Consider the following 20,819-nt stretch of genomic DNA (forward strand, 5'->3'; position numbering starts at 1 on the left):
TGCCCTTCCAGCTGCAACCCACCACTGGGAAACACTCATACACTCTCACTGATAAAATGTTTTAGTGTATTATAATATACTCTTATGGCGTTTTACCATTAAATAACCTCAACTAACCATGTATATTTATAAAAATGTTAACTTTTCAGGATCTGTTGAGCCTACAGGATCCAGCTTATGGTTGTTATTTTGTCACATGACATCAAATTGACACACATACATATAAAGACCCGTAGCCAGCCTGGTGAAGGTGTGGTTCTTTTTTCCACAAAAGGTGGACCTTTTTGCAGGTATTCACCATTTTTCTATTTAATGTGACATTTAAATACTGCACTTAGGTGACATTTTAAGCTGAATTAGCTTGTCAGATGGTCATTATAAGCACACTTTTTGATGGACCAAAAATATTTCCTAAATATTTAGAATAAAGAAACATGACAAATATTTGTTTTTAAAATATAAATTTATTGCATCATATATCATTAGAGATTTTTATTACAATGTGTTGCCTAGCGTAATTAAGCAAATAAACTGGCCAGCACAATTAACTCAGTCAGTCAGAATTTGTCCATTTAAAAAATAAAACTGAAACAATAATAATAATAATTTTGAGCTTCACAATTTTTCTAGCCTCTCTTGTAAAATCGCTTCACACTGTTTTCTTTTAAGGATAAGGTCCAAGATTGATAGAATAAAAGTTACTTTAAAATGTTTTCTCTTTTTAAAAACAATAGAGTAGCGAAAGATGACTTTGCTTATGTCAGATGTTTTCTTGCACAGCTGGATGTTGGACTGGCCAAAACTGATTAGCTGAAGTCACACCAGGATCCCGCTTGGTCTTAAAGCCATTTTTCAATGGGTTAGTGTCATTATTTATGATGGCATAGCAGTCAAAATAGGACAAATGAGCTCATGTATGGGCAAATCTTCCGAACCACCCAACCCCCCTGGCTATGGGCCAGATATATATATATATATATATATATATATATATATATATATATATATATATATATATATATATATATATATATATATATATATACATACAGTTGAAGTCAGAATTATTAGCCCCCCTTTGAATTAGTTTTATTTTTAATATTTCCCAAATGATGTTTAACAGAGCAAGGTATTTTTCACAGTATGTCTGATAATATATATTTTTTTTTTCTAGAGAAAGTATTTGTTTTATTTCGGCTAAAATGTAAGCAGTTTTTAATTTTTTACAACCCATTTTAAAGTCAATATTATTAGCCCATTTAAGCTATATTTTTCCTATAGTCTACAGACAGAACAAACCATCATTATACAATGACTTGCCTAATTACCCTAACCTGCCTAGTTAACCTCATTAACCTAGTTAAGCTTTTAAATGTCATTAAGCTGTATAGAAGTGTCTTGAAGAATATTCAGTAAAATATTATTTACTGTCATCATGGCAAAGAGAAAATAAATCAGTTATTAGAAACGAGTTATTAAAACTATTATGTTTAGAAATATGTTGGGGAAAAAAAACCTCTCCATTAAACAGAAATTGGGGGAAAAAAATAAACGGGGACTAATAATTCTGACTAATATATATATATAAAATCCTTCACCATTAAATAAATCAGTAATTTAAATTAAGAAAAAAAAAATGGCTTATAGGTATAGTTCACCCAAAACTGAAAATTCTGTCAACATTTAATCACCCTTCAATTCTTCCAAACCGGTTTGACTTTTTTTTCCTTTTCTTTTTTCAACACTTAAGATATTTTGAAAAAAAAAAAAAAAATCTGTAAATCTGTAATTAGTGACTAAATAGTATTTATTTTTCCTACAATGGAAGTCAATTGTTACAGATTTTCTGCTTTTAAAAAAATATATATCTTTGTGTGTTTAACAGAATAAATAAACTAATTTATAGTCATTAAGAGAGTAAATAAATAAATTGTTAGTTTTGGGTAAACCATCCCTTTATGTTTTTATATGTTCAAACAAAGGAAAATGTAATATTCACATTCTGTAGGAGCAAAATGAGACAATAGAGCGATTTAAAAATAAATCATTTATTTAAAAAAGTGCAAATCCAACAAATGATACATTAGAATTTTCCCATTGCGCAACTCGAGACCGAACAGAAAACCCAAACATTTATTAGTCTAGTTTAACAGGTTGTACTATGAACATGGGGCTTCTAGCAGCAAAACCAAAAGAAATTTGAATTCAGGGATGCGACATGTGACTAGAAAGGGGGCGGGGTCAAATTATACACCTCATTTAAAGAAAAAGACTTAAGAACCACATCAGATCTGCTCATTCAGGAAGAGACTTCTCTTTACAACTCATCTTTAGCGAGCGCATCATCCTCACCCTCCTCTTCTTCCTCTGGAGGTTCTTCTGTATGATCATCCTCCTCTGGCTCATCCTCATCTTCGTCCTCTTCATCTTCCTCATTATCATCCTTTTTGCTCTTTTCTTCCTCTTCCCGCTTTTTCCGTTCTTCCTCTTCCTGCTGGTCCTTCATTTTCTTCTCTGGTCCCTAAAACATAAAATAAATGTTGGTGAGAAACGTTTATTATCTTCTATGTTAATCTAACATTTAATCAAAGGTATATAGAAAATCAACACTCAATAACAGCCATCATTTCATTACCTTTGTCGCACCCCATGTATCTGTACCAAATTTCTCAGCTTCCTCAACATCATCGGTGATCAAAAAATTGTCAAAGATTGTTCCAGATTTCACCTTTAAAAAAAAAAAAGGTCAATTGGTTAGTTAAACAAAGAGAAAATAACCAAATCTACAAAGAATTCCCACAAAAACAGTCCCAAATATGTAATTCTGATTAGCAGAATTGACAACAAATGAAGTTCTGATAGGACTGGTTAAATTTTTCACCAGAGAAAAACCTGCAAATTAACTTCATGATGCTAATTTAACGATAAACCAATCTAGACCATACCTGCCAAAGATCCAGTCCCAGAACACCAATGCTGTCAAACTTGTAAATGGCGTCATCTGCTGAGTACTCTGGGTTGTCAATTTCAGGATGAACCCAGGTGCCTTTGTAGGAGGGGTTGTCAATCTGTTTGGGTTTCCACTCACCCTACATAAACACAAGTTTGTTAGTTGGTCTCTTCACATTGAGCTGTTTAAAGCCTTCCTAATTTGTAAGTCACTCTGGACAAATGCATTTGCTAAACTACGAAATGTAAATGATAAACCGTTTCCTACATAATGAGCCATTACTCTGATTGAGAAGCCATCTTAAGTTGATTGAACAAATCAATAATAAAGTCATTTCAGAAAAGGTCTAAAACAACCTGAAGATCTTGACCAAGACTGTTAATCTTGCTCAAGAACTTCTAAAACATAAAATCAACCAACTTTCTTCAGACTGAACCCTAAACCGTGTTAATGTAGGGTAGATTTCAACGGTCTCCCAGGTGCCAAATCATAAACCATTGCTTGTGATTTGACAACTAGATCAAACTGACCACTTTGAAGCAATTTATGCGCATAAGAGAGTAGGATAAACTTTTATTCGATAGAAAAGATGCGCCTAAACTGCGAAAGAAACACTTTCTGAACAATTACAGTATGCATTAAAAAAGGTTTGTTATAAGAAATCATATGATGATGAAAATTTGTGCGAATGGACAAACCAGCAGGCTGAACATATTATAAAACATCTGAAATGTTTTGGTCATTCTTTTATTATTCTTATATTAACAGTTTTAATGTTAATATATTATTATTGACCCCCAGAGCGTCTGGAGCGTGTCAAGAGCGTCTGTTCTTCCAGTCTCATGGCTTCAAATGCCACCACGCGTTCAGTGTCAGCATTGTCTTCTGTGGCGCAAGTACATATATTAAATAAAGAAAAGATTGACGCAGCTTCTTCTACCGCAGTAAATTCTGTTTTTACTGTTGATATTGGGCGCCCGTTTAATCAGGAAGTGACGATTTTGTTCTCTTTGATTCGTTGGATGGAAACGCTGCTTTATTCGAATCTTTTATGCGTTTTTCCAATTTTGCACAGAAATTTAATTAATATATTTGAATGAAAACAGCTTTTGCCTACATTTTAGTCACACAAAGAACAAAGTCACGTATGAGAATGGCTTGTCCTTTTTTTTAATAAATAATTAGCTTAAATTCACTGACCTTCGACAGAGACATATACTGTTACTAGATTACTGGGATTATTTTTCTTACTAAAAACAAATTTTTAGTTCTGCTTACATTCTAAATGTCATATCAACCTCTATCACTTGATAAATAAAAAGGCAGACACACACACGCACTTTTAAATCTATTAAAATGTGTATAAAAGTGGGAACGTGTAAAAAATTGTAACATTATTTATTTTATTATACTTAAATATTTCAATACTTTAAATGTAAAGCTCCGCATTAACATGAGCAGCTGTTTTCCCACGCTGTCCCTGATTCCCTGATGCAGTGGTGTTGCTTTTTAAAATATATGCTCATATTTGCTATAATTTGCATGAGCACAGCAAGTTCAGCTAGAGAAAGAAATGTTGATCTCTTTATTTATTTATTTTTTTTTTTTAAGATGTTGTCATAGTCACTAGTAATATCTGCACTCCACTGATAATGCCTTTTTATAGTAGCGGTGTGTGCGCGCTTAACTCAAAGTCTACTCAAAGTTGATTGACCTAACTCAGATCAGCTATTCTGAAACCGAAAACTCTGAGTTTTTAAGCTCTGGGTAAATCAACTCAGAGTTCAAGTTTAAACTCTGAGTTGGTTGAACCTCCTTTCTGAAACAGGCCCCAGGTGTTGAACATACGTTTTCTGTAGCAAACATTTAAGGCTTGTATAAATAGTTATTATGCGTTTTATTTTGTCCATCTAATTGGCGTGACATTTCTTGCGATTGCTTCTGAATTCACCAAGTCATGAAAACGTGTTATAGGTCACTGCATCCAAACGATTTTTACAAACTCGCTTGTGACTTGTGCGTGGACAATTTTCCGACCATTAGATTGTGCATCGTGTACACCCAGCTTAAACCTCCAGGTGGCAGTAACATTTGCAGAAAGACCAGACAATATACGTCTTATAGAACAAATAAAAATCTATCTACATTTTTTAACAGGGTGACCCATTACCTTATTGAATTGTCAGATTTTGCGATTTCATCACATATGAGAGGTATCGGAATATGAGATGACCCAGTAAGTATTTTCTGTTTTTAAAAGATGTCTAATAGACGTATTAGAACATAATTGTTTAGCCTAAAACAAGGCTAAATTTGGGCTGTCAGTGAAAATATAATAGACGTCTAAGAATAGGCCAAAACTAGACTAGTCATGAAATTAACAGAAATGAACGACTACACATGTAAAGTCGGTCTAATCTGTCTATTTGATGACTAGTCTAGTTTTGGGCTATTCTTGGATGTCTGTTAGATTTTCACTGACAGCCCAAGTTTAGCCTTGTTTTAGCCAAGCTGTCTACTTATAGATGTCTATTAGATGTATATATAAACACAAAATTGTTTGCTGGGGATGCAATTGTGATATATTGTGATGCAATTTGTCACATTGGCCAGCCCTAGTATAACGTGACGTTAACTGGTTCCCCAAGTGCCCAAAACCATTAAACTCAAGCAATCTGACCACTCAGAGTTTAAAAAAGTAAGATCGACTACTTGAGGACTGTCATTTTATACCTTGTACTCTGGGTTTGGGATCATTGCAGGTTCCCATTCACCATCCATGTCTTCATCCCAGTCGTCTGGTTTCTTGGCATCAGGGTCAGGGATATTCTCAGGTTTGTCCCAATCCTACAATGCAGGGATTTAAAGTCTTAATACACCACTGGACTCATAACTTGAGTACAATTTTTTGAAATATCACAACATGCCTCAGGTTTCGTGTCTTCAGGATCATCGATTTTCGCCCTGTCATCCCAATCATCTGGCTTTTTGGCCTCTGGATCCTTAATCGTTTTGGAAGGAAGGAAATCCCAGTCTTCCTCCAAGGAGCCTGATTCCACTTTCTCATTGTCGATTTTCACTTCATAAGTTTGGTCTGGTCGCAGAATCAGTGTGTACAGGTGTGTGAGTTCATCATCCTGATGGCCAAAGCAGAGTAATTAAATTATATAACGGCTGTGAGGAAATCTGACAAGACACTTTATTTATTTTAACATACCTTGCATTTGATGTCTTTCTTGATTAGGTGGTTTTGGCCTTTGTAGTTGAAAATGACATGGACTTTTTTGGTGCTGTAGCCACAGATGTCAGGCCCTATGACAAAGAAAGAAAGTAAAACACACAGATTGTGAAAGTGAAAGTTAATTTAAATATTGTTTTGTGATTTTTTATTTATTTTTTGCCATTTTATATACGAATACATTAAGTCACTTACCGAACATGATGTAATACTGCGATTCACCATGCATTTCGGTCTGATCCATCTCGGCGGGGAAGACTTTCACATACCCACCGCCACAGTCAATCTTCTGCTCATGTTTCACCGTAAACTGGATCACTAATGGTTTGCCCTCATTGCTAAATGAATCAAAGCGACTGGATAAAGCATAAAACCGAGCATCTTGACTTGTTTGCAGACCTTGAGGGGAAAAAAAAAAAAGATGATTTTAAGTCAAATTGAGATATTTGCATAAGCAGTTAAGCTCTCATGAAAGAAGCTGTGACCTCCGACCTTTATCAAGCTCTGCATCTCCGTAGAATTTCCCTGAGGTCAGTTTCCATTGGCCGTAGTCGGACTTGTGCTTGGATTCGACCCACCTGCTTTTCCAGCCATCTAGAAAGCAAGAAGTTTGCAAATATAGTAAGTATGCACAATATTATTGATATTTCAAATATTGATCAAAATGTTATGCCTTTTTTTTAATTATGTCATGAACACTTTTTTTAAAAGGCCTTAATTATATTTAAGACATTTTAATGAATATATCATTAACATGCATTTCAAACTGATTATTCTAATATTATGATGCTTGATGTCTTATGTACTCTGATCGGATTAACCATTGAGTTGTGTTTTAGGAGTTTTATTCTACTTCCTACTCAATAATACTGCTATTTCCCCCTTAGGTCCATGCTGTTGATGATAATACCAGCATGTCCTGCCTGAATTTGGACTATGAATCATTTAAATCATGCAAATTATGCCAAGTAAAGCAGAACATGTATACAAATTTAGTATCTCAAAGTTGCTGTTATGCAACAAAAATAATTTTATGGTTAAGAAAGTGAACTGAAACCAAAACCCAAGACTTTGATTCAGAAGTCATTTCTAGAAACTTGATATTAATGTATGTATCATTAATCCAAACTCATATTCATATTAAAAAATCGTGTTCATATTATTTTAACATATAAGCTGTATAAAACGACTAGGCATGTAAATTAATACAATATGTAAAAGTCGCATTTTTGACAAGCTTCGATGACAAAAATGAAAGTAAATATGCTCAATACATCATCATCGTCGTCGTCGTCACATTTGCATTACAAACACTTTGATCTCAATCTGAAATAGTGAAGAATGTGTCATGCACGACCATAGAAGTGGAATTTAGCCTACCTCCGTCCAGAAACTGCTCTTTAAAATAGACGTCTGCGTGTGCAATGAAGGCCAGTGCAGAAATAAAGCACACTGCTGCAGTGATCCGCATCTCTGCACGGTTAAAGGACCTGCTTTTGACGAAGATCCTGATATAATAATGAACGCCGCTCGAGGTAATGGTCACTAAAATATGGCTCAGTTGTGTTCCTGCACAGATGGCCGAGGATCATTGGCCGGACGCGCAGCCAATCAGATGAGACCACGAGTGAGGAGTCCAAGAGGAGTCAGCGCGGTGGGCGGGGCTTCTGCGACGTAGTTGACGCAAAATGAGGAAGTTTGTAGAAATAAAAACAAGTATAGTGAGATTCTTGTGTTAAAAACTGCATAACAGCTCCTTAAGTTTTACAGACTCAATCAGCTTGGGAAAGCCTAGAAAGAGGATGAGCATGGGAACATATTGTATATAAAATAGTAAATGTTATACTTATAGACTGTTAAACTTAATGCTATACTCGTAATGTAATATTCATTCATTTTCTTTTCAGCTTAGTCTCTTTATTAGTCAGGGGTTACCACAGCGTAACGAATCGCCAACTTATCCAGCATATGTTTTATGCAACGGATGCCGCAAATCTAGCTGCAACCCATCACTGGGAAACATCCACACACACTCATTCACACACATACACTACATACAATTTAGCCTGCTCAATTCCCCTATACCACATGTCTTTGGACTTGTGTGGAGCACCTGGAGGAAACCCATGCGAACACAGGAAGAACATGCAAACTCCACACAGAAACGCCAACTGACCAGTTGTGGCTTGAGCCAGCGACCTTCTTGCTGTGAGGCGAACATGCTACCCACTGTGCCACCATGCAGCCCTTAATATAGCATTTAATATTTCATAAATAATATCTTCCCCAAACCCGTTTTTATTGGTTTTGGCACATGTTGAAATAGCAGGGAACGAGGAAGTAGATAAGATTGAAACACCATCAATAAAAGACAAAACGCTAGCGTGACTTAAGGAAAAGGATTAATTGCATATGAGAGATATGCAGAACATATGGAACAAAGAAACAGAAATGTATGTATAATATTAAACACTAAGAAATGTGGGAATGTAAAGGAAGCGTATAAAGACCAGGAGGAAGGATGTAATTGTGACAGGACTGCAAAATTTGCCATACGCCATACTAAACCAAAGTTTATGGGCCCCATCATACACCCGGCGCAATAAGGCGCAAGGCACTATTCTATGACGTGTTGTTTTTTTTAGACCAGAATTTCTTCTGTTTTCAGCCACGTTGTTTAAATAGCAAATCCATTTGCACCACTTTGTGGACTCGCATTGCTGGCATGTTGCTATTTTGAGGAACTAAAATAGACCCCATAGATGAACTGAGAGGAGGTCTAAACTCCAGCACAGAGCGTGTTAGTTGTGTGCCTCCCTTATATATTGCTTAAAACACATGCAGGATGTTCAGCAATACAGAAATTCTTACAAATAAAAAAGAATTAATAGAATAAAATATTACAAAATTATTATTTTCTACATAAATATAAAAACCACTGCCTCCATGCCTTCTTCATCTCAGGGGGGCTTTTTCAGTTTATTCATGACAATTTGCTTTTGTATATTGTTATTATTATTAGCAGTATTATTTATTATATGCATATTTATATTTGTTTTATTAAAAAACAGCTTAGATTTGCCCACCTGTCAGGTTTTGGACCATATGGGGCATAGCATGTGTATCTGAGCAAAGTTTATTATTATTGTTCATTTATTCATTTGCTGGAAATTAGAACTTAATTTAGAAATAGTTTTGAAACAAATCTTTGCACTTAATAAACTTAATTAATTATGTATAGGCTAATGGATGTCTGTCAGTTTTTCCACTTACAAAGTCCGCCATGTAAATATCAAATGCGCCATAGAGTGACGCAACTGACTCTTAAAGGGAATAGGAGACTCTCACTGGTTTATTCTCATAACACACCTATAACTCATTAAGAGAATAAGCTCAACCCTGTTAGACCATGCGCCATGGCGCAGAGCAGATTTTTCTGTCCTTAAAATAGCAAAAGTGGATTCAGACATGCCCTTAATGCTTTTGCACCCTGCGCTTTGCACCTAGATTGTTAAAATAGAGTCCCAAGACTTTCTGAAACAGTATCCTATATGTTACTAGAAAGAACAACAACTGAACATTTAGTCATTAAAGATTTGGGTGCTCTGTCTTAAAGAGATTACAGCAGACAGCATTCATCGATTAACAATGATTTATTTAGATCAGTGGTTCTTAAACTGTGGTACGCAGGCTTCCTTCTATTGGTACGCGGAAGAATCACTGAATAATAAAAAAATTTAAATGAACACACTTTTAACCCTTTGACTCGTACGATAACACTGAGACTCATGTGATAAGACAACATTGGCTGTTCCCTGAAGTGTACAATTACACCGGTGTGCTTAGAAAGTTTACGTTGAGTATGCATCAGATGTTAAAAATCGGCAAATAGCCCTGCTGAAAAAAAAACAGCTTAAACCAGCCTAAGTTGGTTTTAGCTGGTTGACCAGCCTGGTCTTAACTGGTCAGGCTGAGAGATGACCAGCTAAAACCAGCTATGTCAAGCTTAAACCAGGCTGGTCAAGCTGGTTTTAGCTGGTCATCTCCCAACCTGACCAGCTAAGACCAGGTTGGAAATGGCCAAAACCCCCTTTAAAGCCAGGCAGGTTGACCAGCTAAAACCAGCCAATCAGCTTAGGCTGGTTTAGGCTGTTTTTTTCAGCAGGGAGGATTGTAAAATAATTATTTGTTGTACTCTCATTCACTGCGCTCTAAGTTTACCCAGCCTTTCATGACGCCTTCCATTACTGAGAAAGCCGGAAATACAGTATGAAAAGGGTCTATTTATTTTGTATTGTGAAAGTAAAATTCTCAAATGAAAGTGATTATACCACCTTCCGATGGTGAATGCAGTTATACTCAACGCAGGTATTATTTGGTTGTTTGGTCATTTATTTCCCTAATTTGGCAATCGTCAAACGTCATCAGGGAAGCGGTTTGAATTTCCGCTTAGTAAAAAACAATTTAGCTGCGTCCCAAATCGCATACTTATGCACTATTCTACGCCATTTTTTAGTATAAATAGTGTAAGTAGTGCGTTCACACTGAAAACTCTAACAATAATAAGTCACTTTAATTACCCGGATGATGAACTCATTCAGCCGGTAAAATGAAGTGTGGAATGATGGACACTTCATGCACTCAACATCCACAGGTTTGCTCAGGTAGCGAAAGGGGCGGAGCTTTCGGGCGCACATGTTGAATAAATGCATTTATTTTAGATTGTGAAAGCAAATTTCTCCTACGAAAGTGATTATAGCGCCTCCCGATGGTGAATGCGGTTATACTCATGGCAGGTATTATTTGATAGTTTGGTCATTTATTTCACTGATTTGGCAAACGTCATCAGGGAAACGGTTTGAATTTCTGCTTAGTAAAAAACCATTAGTGCTCCATTTGGGACGACACTACATACATATGTGTGTATAAATGCAAGTACATAGTGTATAGTGTGCCATTTGGGACGTAGCTCATGTTGTGCTCCACACTCCAATCCAGAAGGTGGCTAAATATGCACAATAAGTTGGTTTGCCAACAGCAGATAAAAGTGTTTATAGCGGTAGTAAAACTTAATAATTAATAACCATATGTTCAAGTACAAACCATTGCGGCATATTCAACAGTCCAATACATATAGTGTGAGCGTTGATATAAAGGTATATGACTATGCGGTAGCAAAACTAAACTTGATAAGTGTAAATTGTTGAGGTGGTCGTTTAAGTTTACAAATATGTCTGAAACATGGAGAGAGTCTTGAACCTTGGAGTGAGGCAAGTTCATTGAAAAACAGGGAAAGATACAAACTTAATTGGAATTTTTAAAATCCCCTAAGTTTCCAGTCAAATATGAATTATAGATGAAAAGAATAACAAATATATAGAATAATATTAAACATAAAAATGATATAAAAACTGTTTTACTTAATCTACAGTGAGTGGAGCAATTATAAACTTACATGAGGCACATTAATACACTAATATCCAGACATCCCAAGTCTCCCGGAAGTTCCGGGAGTCTCCTGCATATGCGTAGAGACTCTTGGATGCCCGCAAACAAATGATAATCTCTCCCCAACCCTCTTCTGAGCTCTTCTGGATCTGATGTCATTAAGCACAATAATGACAGTAGCCACGCCCACCAGAGCAGAGAGGACCAATCGGATCGCAGCTTCAGTAGGACCACAGCAGTGAACAGAGTCTGAGGAACAAACACATCAAACTGAGCTCAGATCAGTCAATAAAGCTTCATATCAGCACTGCCATCCACTAATATCAGCTCTGCTGTACCTGAACATGTGGGACAGAGTTGACTGATGTCCAGATGTTGAGTCTGGTTGCTGATGGTGTTGTTGATCACACAGCTGTAGGTGTTGTTCTCCTGATATTCCACCTCCAGAGGTAGAGAGAGACTGATGCTGAGATCAGACACACTGATGCTGGACAATAAACTGTTTCCTTTGTACCAGGAGAGACTCACAGCGCTCACATTCACCACTGAACACAGCACTGAACAATACTGCACTGATGAAGATGAGGATGAAGAACATTGAGAAGAGTTGAAGATGAGGACAGGAACAGGCAGAGGAGCTGAAAACACCAGAGAATAAAGAGAAATGAGGAGGAATCAAGAGACTGAAGTAGACAAGACCCATCCACAGTAGAGCATTGAACAACATCTAATATAGAGTCTGAACAGCATTTGAGTTTAATCTGGATTAAAGATGAAACAATAAAACAACATTTAAATGATCAGACATTAGTGTAGATCTGTTCCTAGATAAATATAACCTGTGACACCAATATTAAACTCACCGACAGTGAGAATGAATTGTATTTCTCTCTTATAGTTGAACAATAGTTTATAAACTCCAGCATGTTCAGTTCTGGTGTCTGTGATGGTCAGAGATCCAGTTTTATTGTCCAGTTTCAGTCTGTCTCTGAATCTCCCATCAAGAACATCATCAAATACAGAGAATCTGTTGGTCTGTTTATAGATTTCAGCTATTAAAGTGTCTTCATCTCCAAACCTCCACTCTATCTGATCATATTTTTTCAGTTTAGTGAGATCAGAGTTTAGAGTGACTGAATCTCCCTCCTTCACTGATATGTCATCTTCATCACAAACACAGAAAAAACGTTTTTTTTTTGTTTTGTTAGATTAAGATCATTAAAGCTCTATTGTTGTGTTAGAAAGTTGATTTCAATATCATTAAACAGAAAATACACAAAACAGAAAAAAAAAATTAGTGTGGATTAAAATGACACCTGCTGATAAAAAAAACCCCAGATGAAACACATTTATAACTCACCACAGACAATGAGACGGAAAGTAAAATCAATATAGTTGGTCTGTAGTTTATAATCTCCTTTATATTCAACAGTGGTGTCTGTGATGGACAGAGATCCAGTTTTACTGTCCAGTTTCAGTCTGTCTCTGAATCTTCCACGAAGAACATCATCATGTACAGAGAATTTAATGGTCGTTATATTGACTTCTGCTATTAAATTGTCTTCATCTCCAAACCTCCACTGAATCTGATCATCATCCATAATTTCAGTAACACCAGAGCTCAGAGTGACTGAATCTCCCATTGTCACAGACACTTCTTTAAATGCTGTATCACCAAACACAGAGAAGAAACAGATTATTATCAGCAGAGACAGATTAGGGCAGTCATTTGATAGTTTTGTCTTCAGTTCAATATCTGATCTAACTTTTCAGGATAAAGACACCCTTTATTTTCTTGTCAAGCAAAGCAAACAGATCAAATACGCAAAGGGCATTTCTTTTACGTTTTCAACAGCCCCTTCCCCACGCACCCTTTCCAAAACCTCCTAGCATTTCTACACCTAAGGAGATCCAGGAGTTCAACCCCCTCGCCTTATTTTTTTACTGATGATGCTAATCGTCCAGTAACACGCTTTTGGTTCCAAAACACTTAAAAGAAGTCTTCCACACTCATCATCACACTGTACCAGAAATGCCCTCATTCAATTTAAAATACATCACAGGTTACATTTCACAAATTTAAAATGGTCTAAGATCTATCCTACTGTTAGTCCAGCATGCAGTAGATGCTCAAATTCACCTGCCACAACAGCCCACATGATTTGATTCTGCCCAAATCTAGGGAGCTTTTGGAAAGACATTTTTCAATCATTTAGTTATATGTATGGTTTTCTTATTGAACCTGAACCCCTGTTGGCAATTTTTGGAACCAGCCCAGAAAATATTGTGCTTACAGAATAAATATGTAGAGTAATTGCTTTTACCACGCTATTGGCAAGGCATTTAATTCTTCTGTATTGCAAAAAAACGGAGGCCCCAACACATAGTAGATGATGTATTTTATTCAGCTTTTATTCGGCTTATTTTATTCAGCTTATTCAGCTACTGAATTTAAAATATTGCTTCTTACCTACAAAGCTTTAAATAATCTAGCTCCTGTTTATCTAACCAACCTTCTGTCTCGCTACAATCCAACTCGCTCTTTAAGATCTCAAAACTCAGGGCTTCTGGTAGTACTTAGAATAGCAAAGTCGAGTACAGGAGGTCGAGCCTTCTCATTTATGGCTCCTAAACTCTGGAATAGCCTTCCTGATAATGTCCGAGGCTCAGACACACTCTCCCAATTCAAAACTAGATTAAAGACCTATCTGTTCAGTAAAGCATACACTCAGTGCACCACTTAGGGGGCTTCCACACAGGTTCTGCATCTTGTTGATATACACTATGAACAGCAGCTACGCTAATTATTCTCTTTATTCTCCATTTCCACCTGGGGATACTCTTCCCGAGGCCCTCAGACTATGCAGAGTCACTGATTCGATCCAAGACCAACGACGAGATGATCCCAAGGTTTCCATATCCTGGACCAGGCCGTATCCTGAGCAGCTACTGTGGTGGTCATGGAAGAGTGGAGAACATGAGACTGATTCCTGTGACGCTCCAGGGACAGACAAGTCTTCGCTGAGGCCAGCTTCCAGCCTCCGCCACTGAGACTGCAGCTCTGCACAAGATGTTTGGCCAGCGGAGAAATTCAAATGGTCGTGCCCAACTGAGCCTGGTTTCTCTCAAGGTTTTTTTTCTTCACTTTCGCCATTAGTGAACTTTTTTTTCCTCTCCGCTGTCGCCACTGGCTTGCATGGTTCAGGATCTGTGGAGCTGCGCATCGTTGGATTTGCTCTTCAATATTTGGACTCTCAGTAGTGATTATTAAACCACACTGAACTGAGCTAAACTGAACTCAAACACTACAAACTGAACTACACTGTTCCTATTTACTGTGATCTTTTATGTAAAGCTGCTTTGACACAATCTACATTGTAAAAGCGCTATACAAATAAAGGTGAATTGAATCGAGCTTGAAAAAATCTAATTTACTCTGAGAGGTTCAAAAAAATAACTTTTTTAAAACATAGTCTCCCTTTCTGACATATGTTGACAATTTATAATTTTTAGAGCAGGAGGATATATACAATCTCATATAATCCTAAAAGACCCCCCCCCCCCCTTTTTTTTTTTTATTTATTATTATTATTTTATTTTATTTTTTATTATTCCTTTTTCATGTCACTGTAATGCCTTTTGTAATGACTTTCACAATGGCAGTGCTTGTAATAAAGGTATACAGAACCTTCCTTTGATTACACACTGAATTGTTCACTTTTTTACATTTAGTCTTCTGTTTGCCATTACTGAAGTTGAGTATGCACCCTATATGTACACTTGCTGTGCATTTGTGTGACGCTTGAGGACTTTAATGTTTGCAGACTGTTAGCTATGTATATCTTCTGTTAAAGCCACAAAAGGAAAAGAAGTGTTGGGGATATTTGTTTGTTTATTTTGTTTTGTTGTTGTTGACTGTTTGTTTTTTTTCTGTTTTGTGTAAATGTATACAAAATCCTTATAAATAAAGTATTAAAAAAAAAAAGAAGTCTTCCGCCTTTCAGGCTTCCCCCCTGAACCATTCTCTAGCCATACATTTAGGATAGGTGCAGCCACCACAGCAGCCCACAATGGGGGCTTCTATCAACAAACGTAGTCCCTCGGACACCGGTCCTCTGATGCTTTTTAAAGCCTGCATCTGCCCCAACCAATACCACCTCAAGGAAGCCCAGCTTGTCCTCACCAGCTGATTCCCACCCACCGGAGTTTAAGGGCTCGAACATGACCCTGCCGTTATCTCTCACTACCTCTCTATCTAGCGTTGGAGACATTTCGATATCTTTTTGCCCTACTCTCTTTTCTAGCCTGTCCCCCGAGCGCCGTTATGCTCTGCTTCCCCACCACTCATTTCTCAGCAGCTCCGACTCCCACAGAAGTCACGCCAAGCCCATTCTCGGCCACCCCTTCACAGTCACGCCTCCTGCTGGATTGCGCCCCCCATGGCTCTGACTCCTGCATGGGTCACTCAGAGATTCGACTCCCACAGGAGTCATTACATAACCCCCCACCCCGGCCAATAGAGAAAGAGAAAAAAAACCTTTCTGTTTCTCTACCTTCCTTCAAGATCCTCCGCCCCTCCCTATTCCTCCATTTTGGCATTTATTTGCCCCCTTCATTTATTTTTTTATCTATTTGGTGTGCATTCATGATTCAGGAGTCAGAACTTTTGACGCCAGGGAGCGTCAATGCTTTAATGCTATTATGCTAAACTTAGCATTATCCCAGAGCTCCTACTGCATCATTAATATCATAAATCTACAAAAGCAAAAGGATGTTTGGATTAGTAATTGTGTCTTTGTGCTTGTTATAACATAAATCAAACTAATATTTAACTCACCCCTAACTTTCAGTTTAACAGTGTTGATTTCATTGTTGGTCTGTAGTTTATAAACTCCAGCATGTTCAGTTCTGGTGTCCGGGATGGTCAGCGATCCAGTTCTCTTGTCCAGTTTTAGTCTGTCTCTGAATCTCCCATCAAGAACATCATCAAATACAGAGAATCTGTTGGTCTGTTGAATGATTTCAGCTATTAAAGTGTCTTTATCTCCAAACCTCCACTGAATCTGATCATCATTCCTCAGTCTAGTTACACCAGAGCTCAGAGTGACTGATTTTTCGGCCCACACTCGCATTTCATCTTCATCATCAAACACACAAAGAGAACAAATATCAACATTCAAAAAGGCTTTACAGTCTGAATGTTAAATTTACAATGAATATAATAAAACAACAGAAGAGACACACCAATGCAACACTTAATGTGGATTAATATTGTATTTGCTGATTAAAAAATGAAACCGGTGAAACAAATATTCAACTCACTAGAGACTTTAAGAATGACTGCCGTGCTTATCTGATTGGTCTGCAGTTCATAAACTCCAGCATCTTCGGCTCTGATGTCTGTGATGATCAGAGATCCAGTTTTATTGTCCAGTTTCAGTCTGTTTCTGAATCCTCCATCAAGAACACCATCATATACAGAGAATCTGTTCGCCATTGCATTGATTTCTGCTATTACAGTGTTTTTATTTCCAATCCTCCACTGAATCTGCTCATCATTCTTCAGTTCAGTGAGATCAGGGCTCAGAGTGACTGACTTTCCCACCAACACTTGATAATAATAATAATCAAATCCACCTATAGAACAGATTTTGTCAGATTAAAGCTTTAAATCACATGAAGTTGGCTTGAAAAAGTCATCTCTAAAATACTCAATGATTCAATGTAATCTCTAAAAACAGATCTTCAGTTATTTCTATATCAGAGAATCCACTTTCTTCATCATCTCAGGTCATTCAGAGTAAGAAAGGAGATTCTTCTGCTGTTCTTCAGGTCTGTGATGATGAGTTGCATGCAATACTGTGACTATTTTCTCTATTTGACAAACCTTTGGGTGTGTGTGTGTGCATTTACATGCACGGGGGTATTAAGTTGTGAGGTGGGGTGAAGCGTAATTTAAAATTAAAGTAAAAAATTACAAAGAGACGCACAAACTGTTATTTCATTTAACAATAATAATTACTAATTTAAAGCCAAAAAGATTGACTCATTCCATGGTCTGTTGAAATTCTGGATTCTGATTGGCTGGAGGGTGTGCATTATATTTATTTAAACACACAGGTACTTCCAGTCAGTTTTCATCATAGTTCAAAATAAATGCGCTTCCCCCAAACAAGCCAAGTCATGCCAACATGACCATGCCTTGACTTTATTGCTATAAGCCATCTTGCCACCCCATAATTATATTTATTGTTTTATAATTATATAATGCCAGCTGCCCAATCTCTCTCTTTCTCTCACATTCAATGCAGCGTCTTTGTCTAAGCCATGACTGTCCACAAACCAACAGCAGAGAGCTTCTGTTTTTCACCTGTTGAGTTGATTTAAACAGCTGTTCCCAGTGATTCAGGGTAATTAGGGTGCTTTAGAACATTTGAGATGGTACTGAACTTTGGATTTTCCCATAGACTGTGACAGTTTGCAAAGGGTATCAATAATTTTGGACATGCCACTTTTTATTCAAATGTAAATAAAAGCTATGTATATATTGGTGAAGGCGGTCACACTTTTTTCCTCTCCCTCCCAAATCTCTCCTGGCTGGATCTTCATGTCTCATCTTATTCTATCTCTGAGGCTCTACTTGCCCTGCTCTCCAAACAATACAGAATTATGGATCTGATCAACTGGTCTCTGAACACAATTGACACCATCTTCTCGATGACAAGTCTGGGTTCAGGGGAACCCAACTGTCCTGCGGGGATGTTTGCAGCTGGATACATGATGGACGAGTGGGAGAAGTGGCGCGTTGTGAGCATGGCCACTCTGTCCCTGAAGGATATTGAAGACATCTATCTATTAGGAACTTTGATAATGGGGTTTCTGCTGATGGGCTTATGCGGGGCCCTGGGGTATCGACAATTGATAAAAGCGATCAGTGTGGCTCAAAAAACCACTAAGCTAACTGGCTTGATTGAAACAATGGTGAGTAGGGTTGTTAATACTCAGACTGTGGCTATAGACCACCAATTGGAAAACATCAAGGAGAAACTAGCGGTTTTGTAGCAAGATTTGGTCAGAACTGGTGACCAGTGATGGACATTAGATATCTGCAAAATTGACATTCGGCTTCCCTGTGACTCTCCTGCCAGACGGCCTCGGCTGGAGACAAACAACTACCCCCTGAGAACATGACAATGAGACGCTCTAAATCCCTGCTCCCTGTTCCAAGGACACCTGTTGAGACTACAGGCTTACACACACACACACACATACACAGCTACAGATAGAAAATCACTGCCTAACCCCACGCCTTCGTGTGCTTTCACCCATCGATGTGGGTAGGCAGGTTTGTGACCAGCACCCCCTGGCTGCAGGACCAGATGGCGGCCGCCTTTATCAGACTATATTCACATGCCCTGTTCCCATCTCCTTGCAATGCTGTGTCTATGTGTTAATGTGCTTGTGGGGCTTTTTACCCCCTGACGGCAGTCTGAGAGGGGCTTTTTTTTTGTTGCCTCAATCAGTTTAACGTCTCATCTAAAACTCACTGACAGTAGAGACCTCATCAATATACTGTGATGTTAGGACCCACACAGACTGCAGGTTGAGTGCTCCCTACTGGTCTCACTAACACCACTTCCAGCAGCAACCTAGCTTTCCCATGTGGTCTCTCATCCAGGTACTGACCGGGCAAAGCCCTGCTTAGCTTCAGTGGGCAACCATCTGAGAGTTGCAGTGAGCTAGCTGCTGGCCATAGCTGAATGGCTAATCCCAAAATAAAGAGAATTACAGTAGAGGACTATTGAAGAGATGACAGCATGGATTACTTAATCCAAATTTGTAAAAGATCGAAAAGTCTGTTTTAGATAATAGTCGAAGCTGGAAAATGCAAGATTTTGCCACATAATTTATCTGCCTGTCAAATTTTTTTAAATAATCAAACACAACTCCCAGATTTTTCAACATGGTTTTACAGCTGAGGACAGCCCACCAACATTTAGATTAGGCCTAACAGAAGAATCGGAAGGTCTAAAATTGATAATTTCTGTTTGACTCTTATTGAAACTCTTGTGAGCATTGCCTTAACATCAGGCAAATTGGCCAAAAGTCACTTAAACTATTTGTATGTCGTCAGCATAATAATGGAATAACAGCCCACACGTCCTAATAATAGAACCAAGAGGGAGTGTGTAAAGAGAAAACAGGGTTTTGTTTTCAATTAAGCTATATTGCTTTTATAAGTAATGGTTTGGTTGTACATAGAGAATAATGTTTTTACTCTGGAATTACCACTCTTAATTAAGACACTCACATGTAAAAAAAAAAAAAAAAAAGCGTAACTCAAAGCTTTCACTGGCACACAGCCAATTTTTACTTGGGTCTAGTGACGCCCCTGGTGCAAGAGATCAGTTCACTTCTAGAACTAACATTTCCTGATAATTATTTTAAAAAGTAAAGTGGAGTTTTCCTTCATATAGTAGACGTTCAGTGAACTGAAGTTCATTGGACTAAACATTCAAACAGTAGTTTCAAGATCTTATCAACCCTATACAATTAGGACCAAAATAATGGGTTAAAACCGATGATACCAGATTTTGGCTACATCCGTGTCATGAATGTACAACAACAGTATCAACAGTTACATCATGAACACTTGTTTGACACTCCATAAAGCAAACCATTAATTCATTATATGTTACACCAGAACAGAAACCTCTGAGATAATAAAATGTTTGAGACTCACCAACCAGACACCACAAACACAAACAGAAGCAGACTCTGTGAAACATCTTCAACAACGCTTTCAGTCCACAGATATGAAAGACAAACTCTTAAAAATGGGTTCAGGGATGAACTGACAGATACGCTGGTGAGCTATCTTTCAGTGTAAGAGAGGTCCGGATGCAGACCAGGTGCACACCTAAAAACACACCTAACACTACCCCTCACAGTGAGTCACTAGCTCCATTGAGTGCATTAAGTGTGACACTGCCTCAACATCCTGTAGATCAATTGAGCTATTTTCAGCAGAAGGAAACTGCTGAGAAACTTTGCTATGCTAACTTTTTTTTATGTTATTCTAGCCCTTGATACTGATGTATATTATGTACAGAGTTAAAATATTAGGGTTGTTATGTAAGCTCCCCCTCTTAATATTTCTTGAATTTGAGAAAACATGTATCC

The 20,819-nt window shown here is 37.6% G+C and overlaps 2 protein-coding genes across 2 annotated transcripts; both read right to left on the minus strand.

Annotated features, from left to right (window-relative positions):
- Window positions 1–2,032: 2,032 nt before the first annotated feature.
- On the minus strand, window positions 2,033–7,761 carry calr3a (calreticulin 3a). Its single transcript, XM_056447950.1, has 9 exons — window positions 7,569–7,761; window positions 6,681–6,782; window positions 6,384–6,587; window positions 6,168–6,262; window positions 5,878–6,087; window positions 5,684–5,797; window positions 2,946–3,089; window positions 2,636–2,728; window positions 2,033–2,521 (listed from the first exon to the last, which is right to left on the minus strand). Exons 1-9 carry the CDS (start codon window positions 7,657–7,659, stop codon window positions 2,318–2,320), a joined length of 1,257 nt encoding a protein of 418 aa, XP_056303925.1. The 5' UTR covers window positions 7,660–7,761; the 3' UTR covers window positions 2,033–2,317.
- Window positions 7,762–11,644: 3,883 nt separating this feature from the next.
- Window positions 11,645–17,133, minus strand: LOC130216566 (uncharacterized). Its single transcript, XM_056448460.1, has 6 exons — window positions 16,959–17,133; window positions 16,474–16,773; window positions 12,997–13,302; window positions 12,500–12,799; window positions 11,975–12,274; window positions 11,645–11,885 (listed from the first exon to the last, which is right to left on the minus strand). Exons 1-6 carry the CDS (start codon window positions 17,131–17,133, stop codon window positions 11,662–11,664), a joined length of 1,605 nt encoding a protein of 534 aa, XP_056304435.1. The 3' UTR covers window positions 11,645–11,661.
- Window positions 17,134–20,819: the final 3,686 nt, after the last annotated feature.

The sequence above is a fragment of the Danio aesculapii genome, chromosome 22 (assembly GCF_903798145.1).
Source record: "Danio aesculapii chromosome 22, fDanAes4.1, whole genome shotgun sequence".
Classification (NCBI taxonomy): domain Eukaryota; kingdom Metazoa; phylum Chordata; class Actinopteri; order Cypriniformes; family Danionidae; genus Danio; species Danio aesculapii.

What these genes read in the sequence shown, in the direction of transcription:
- calr3a (XM_056447950.1), bottom strand. Translation starts at nt 7,659, where the DNA reads ATGCGGATCACTGCAGCAGTGTGCTTTATTTCTGCACTGGCCTTCATT. An exon ending in GCAGTATTACATCATGTTCG is followed by an intron (nt 6,263 to 6,383) that starts GTAAGTGACTTA and finishes TCTTTGTCATAG; the next exon opens with GGCCTGACATCTGTGGCTAC. An exon ending in AGAAAGACATCAAATGCAAG is followed by an intron (nt 6,088 to 6,167) that starts GTATGTTAAAAT and finishes TTTGGCCATCAG; the next exon opens with GATGATGAACTCACACACCT.
- LOC130216566 (XM_056448460.1), bottom strand. Translation starts at nt 17,133, where the DNA reads ATGGCGAACAGATTCTCTGTATATGATGGTGTTCTTGATGGAGGATTC. An exon ending in AGTCATTCTTAAAGTCTCTA is followed by an intron (nt 16,774 to 16,958) that starts GTGAGTTGAATA and finishes TTGATGATGAAG; the next exon opens with ATGAAATGCGAGTGTGGGCC. An exon ending in ACAATTCATTCTCACTGTCG is followed by an intron (nt 12,275 to 12,499) that starts GTGAGTTTAATA and finishes TGGTGTTTTCAG; the next exon opens with CTCCTCTGCCTGTTCCTGTC.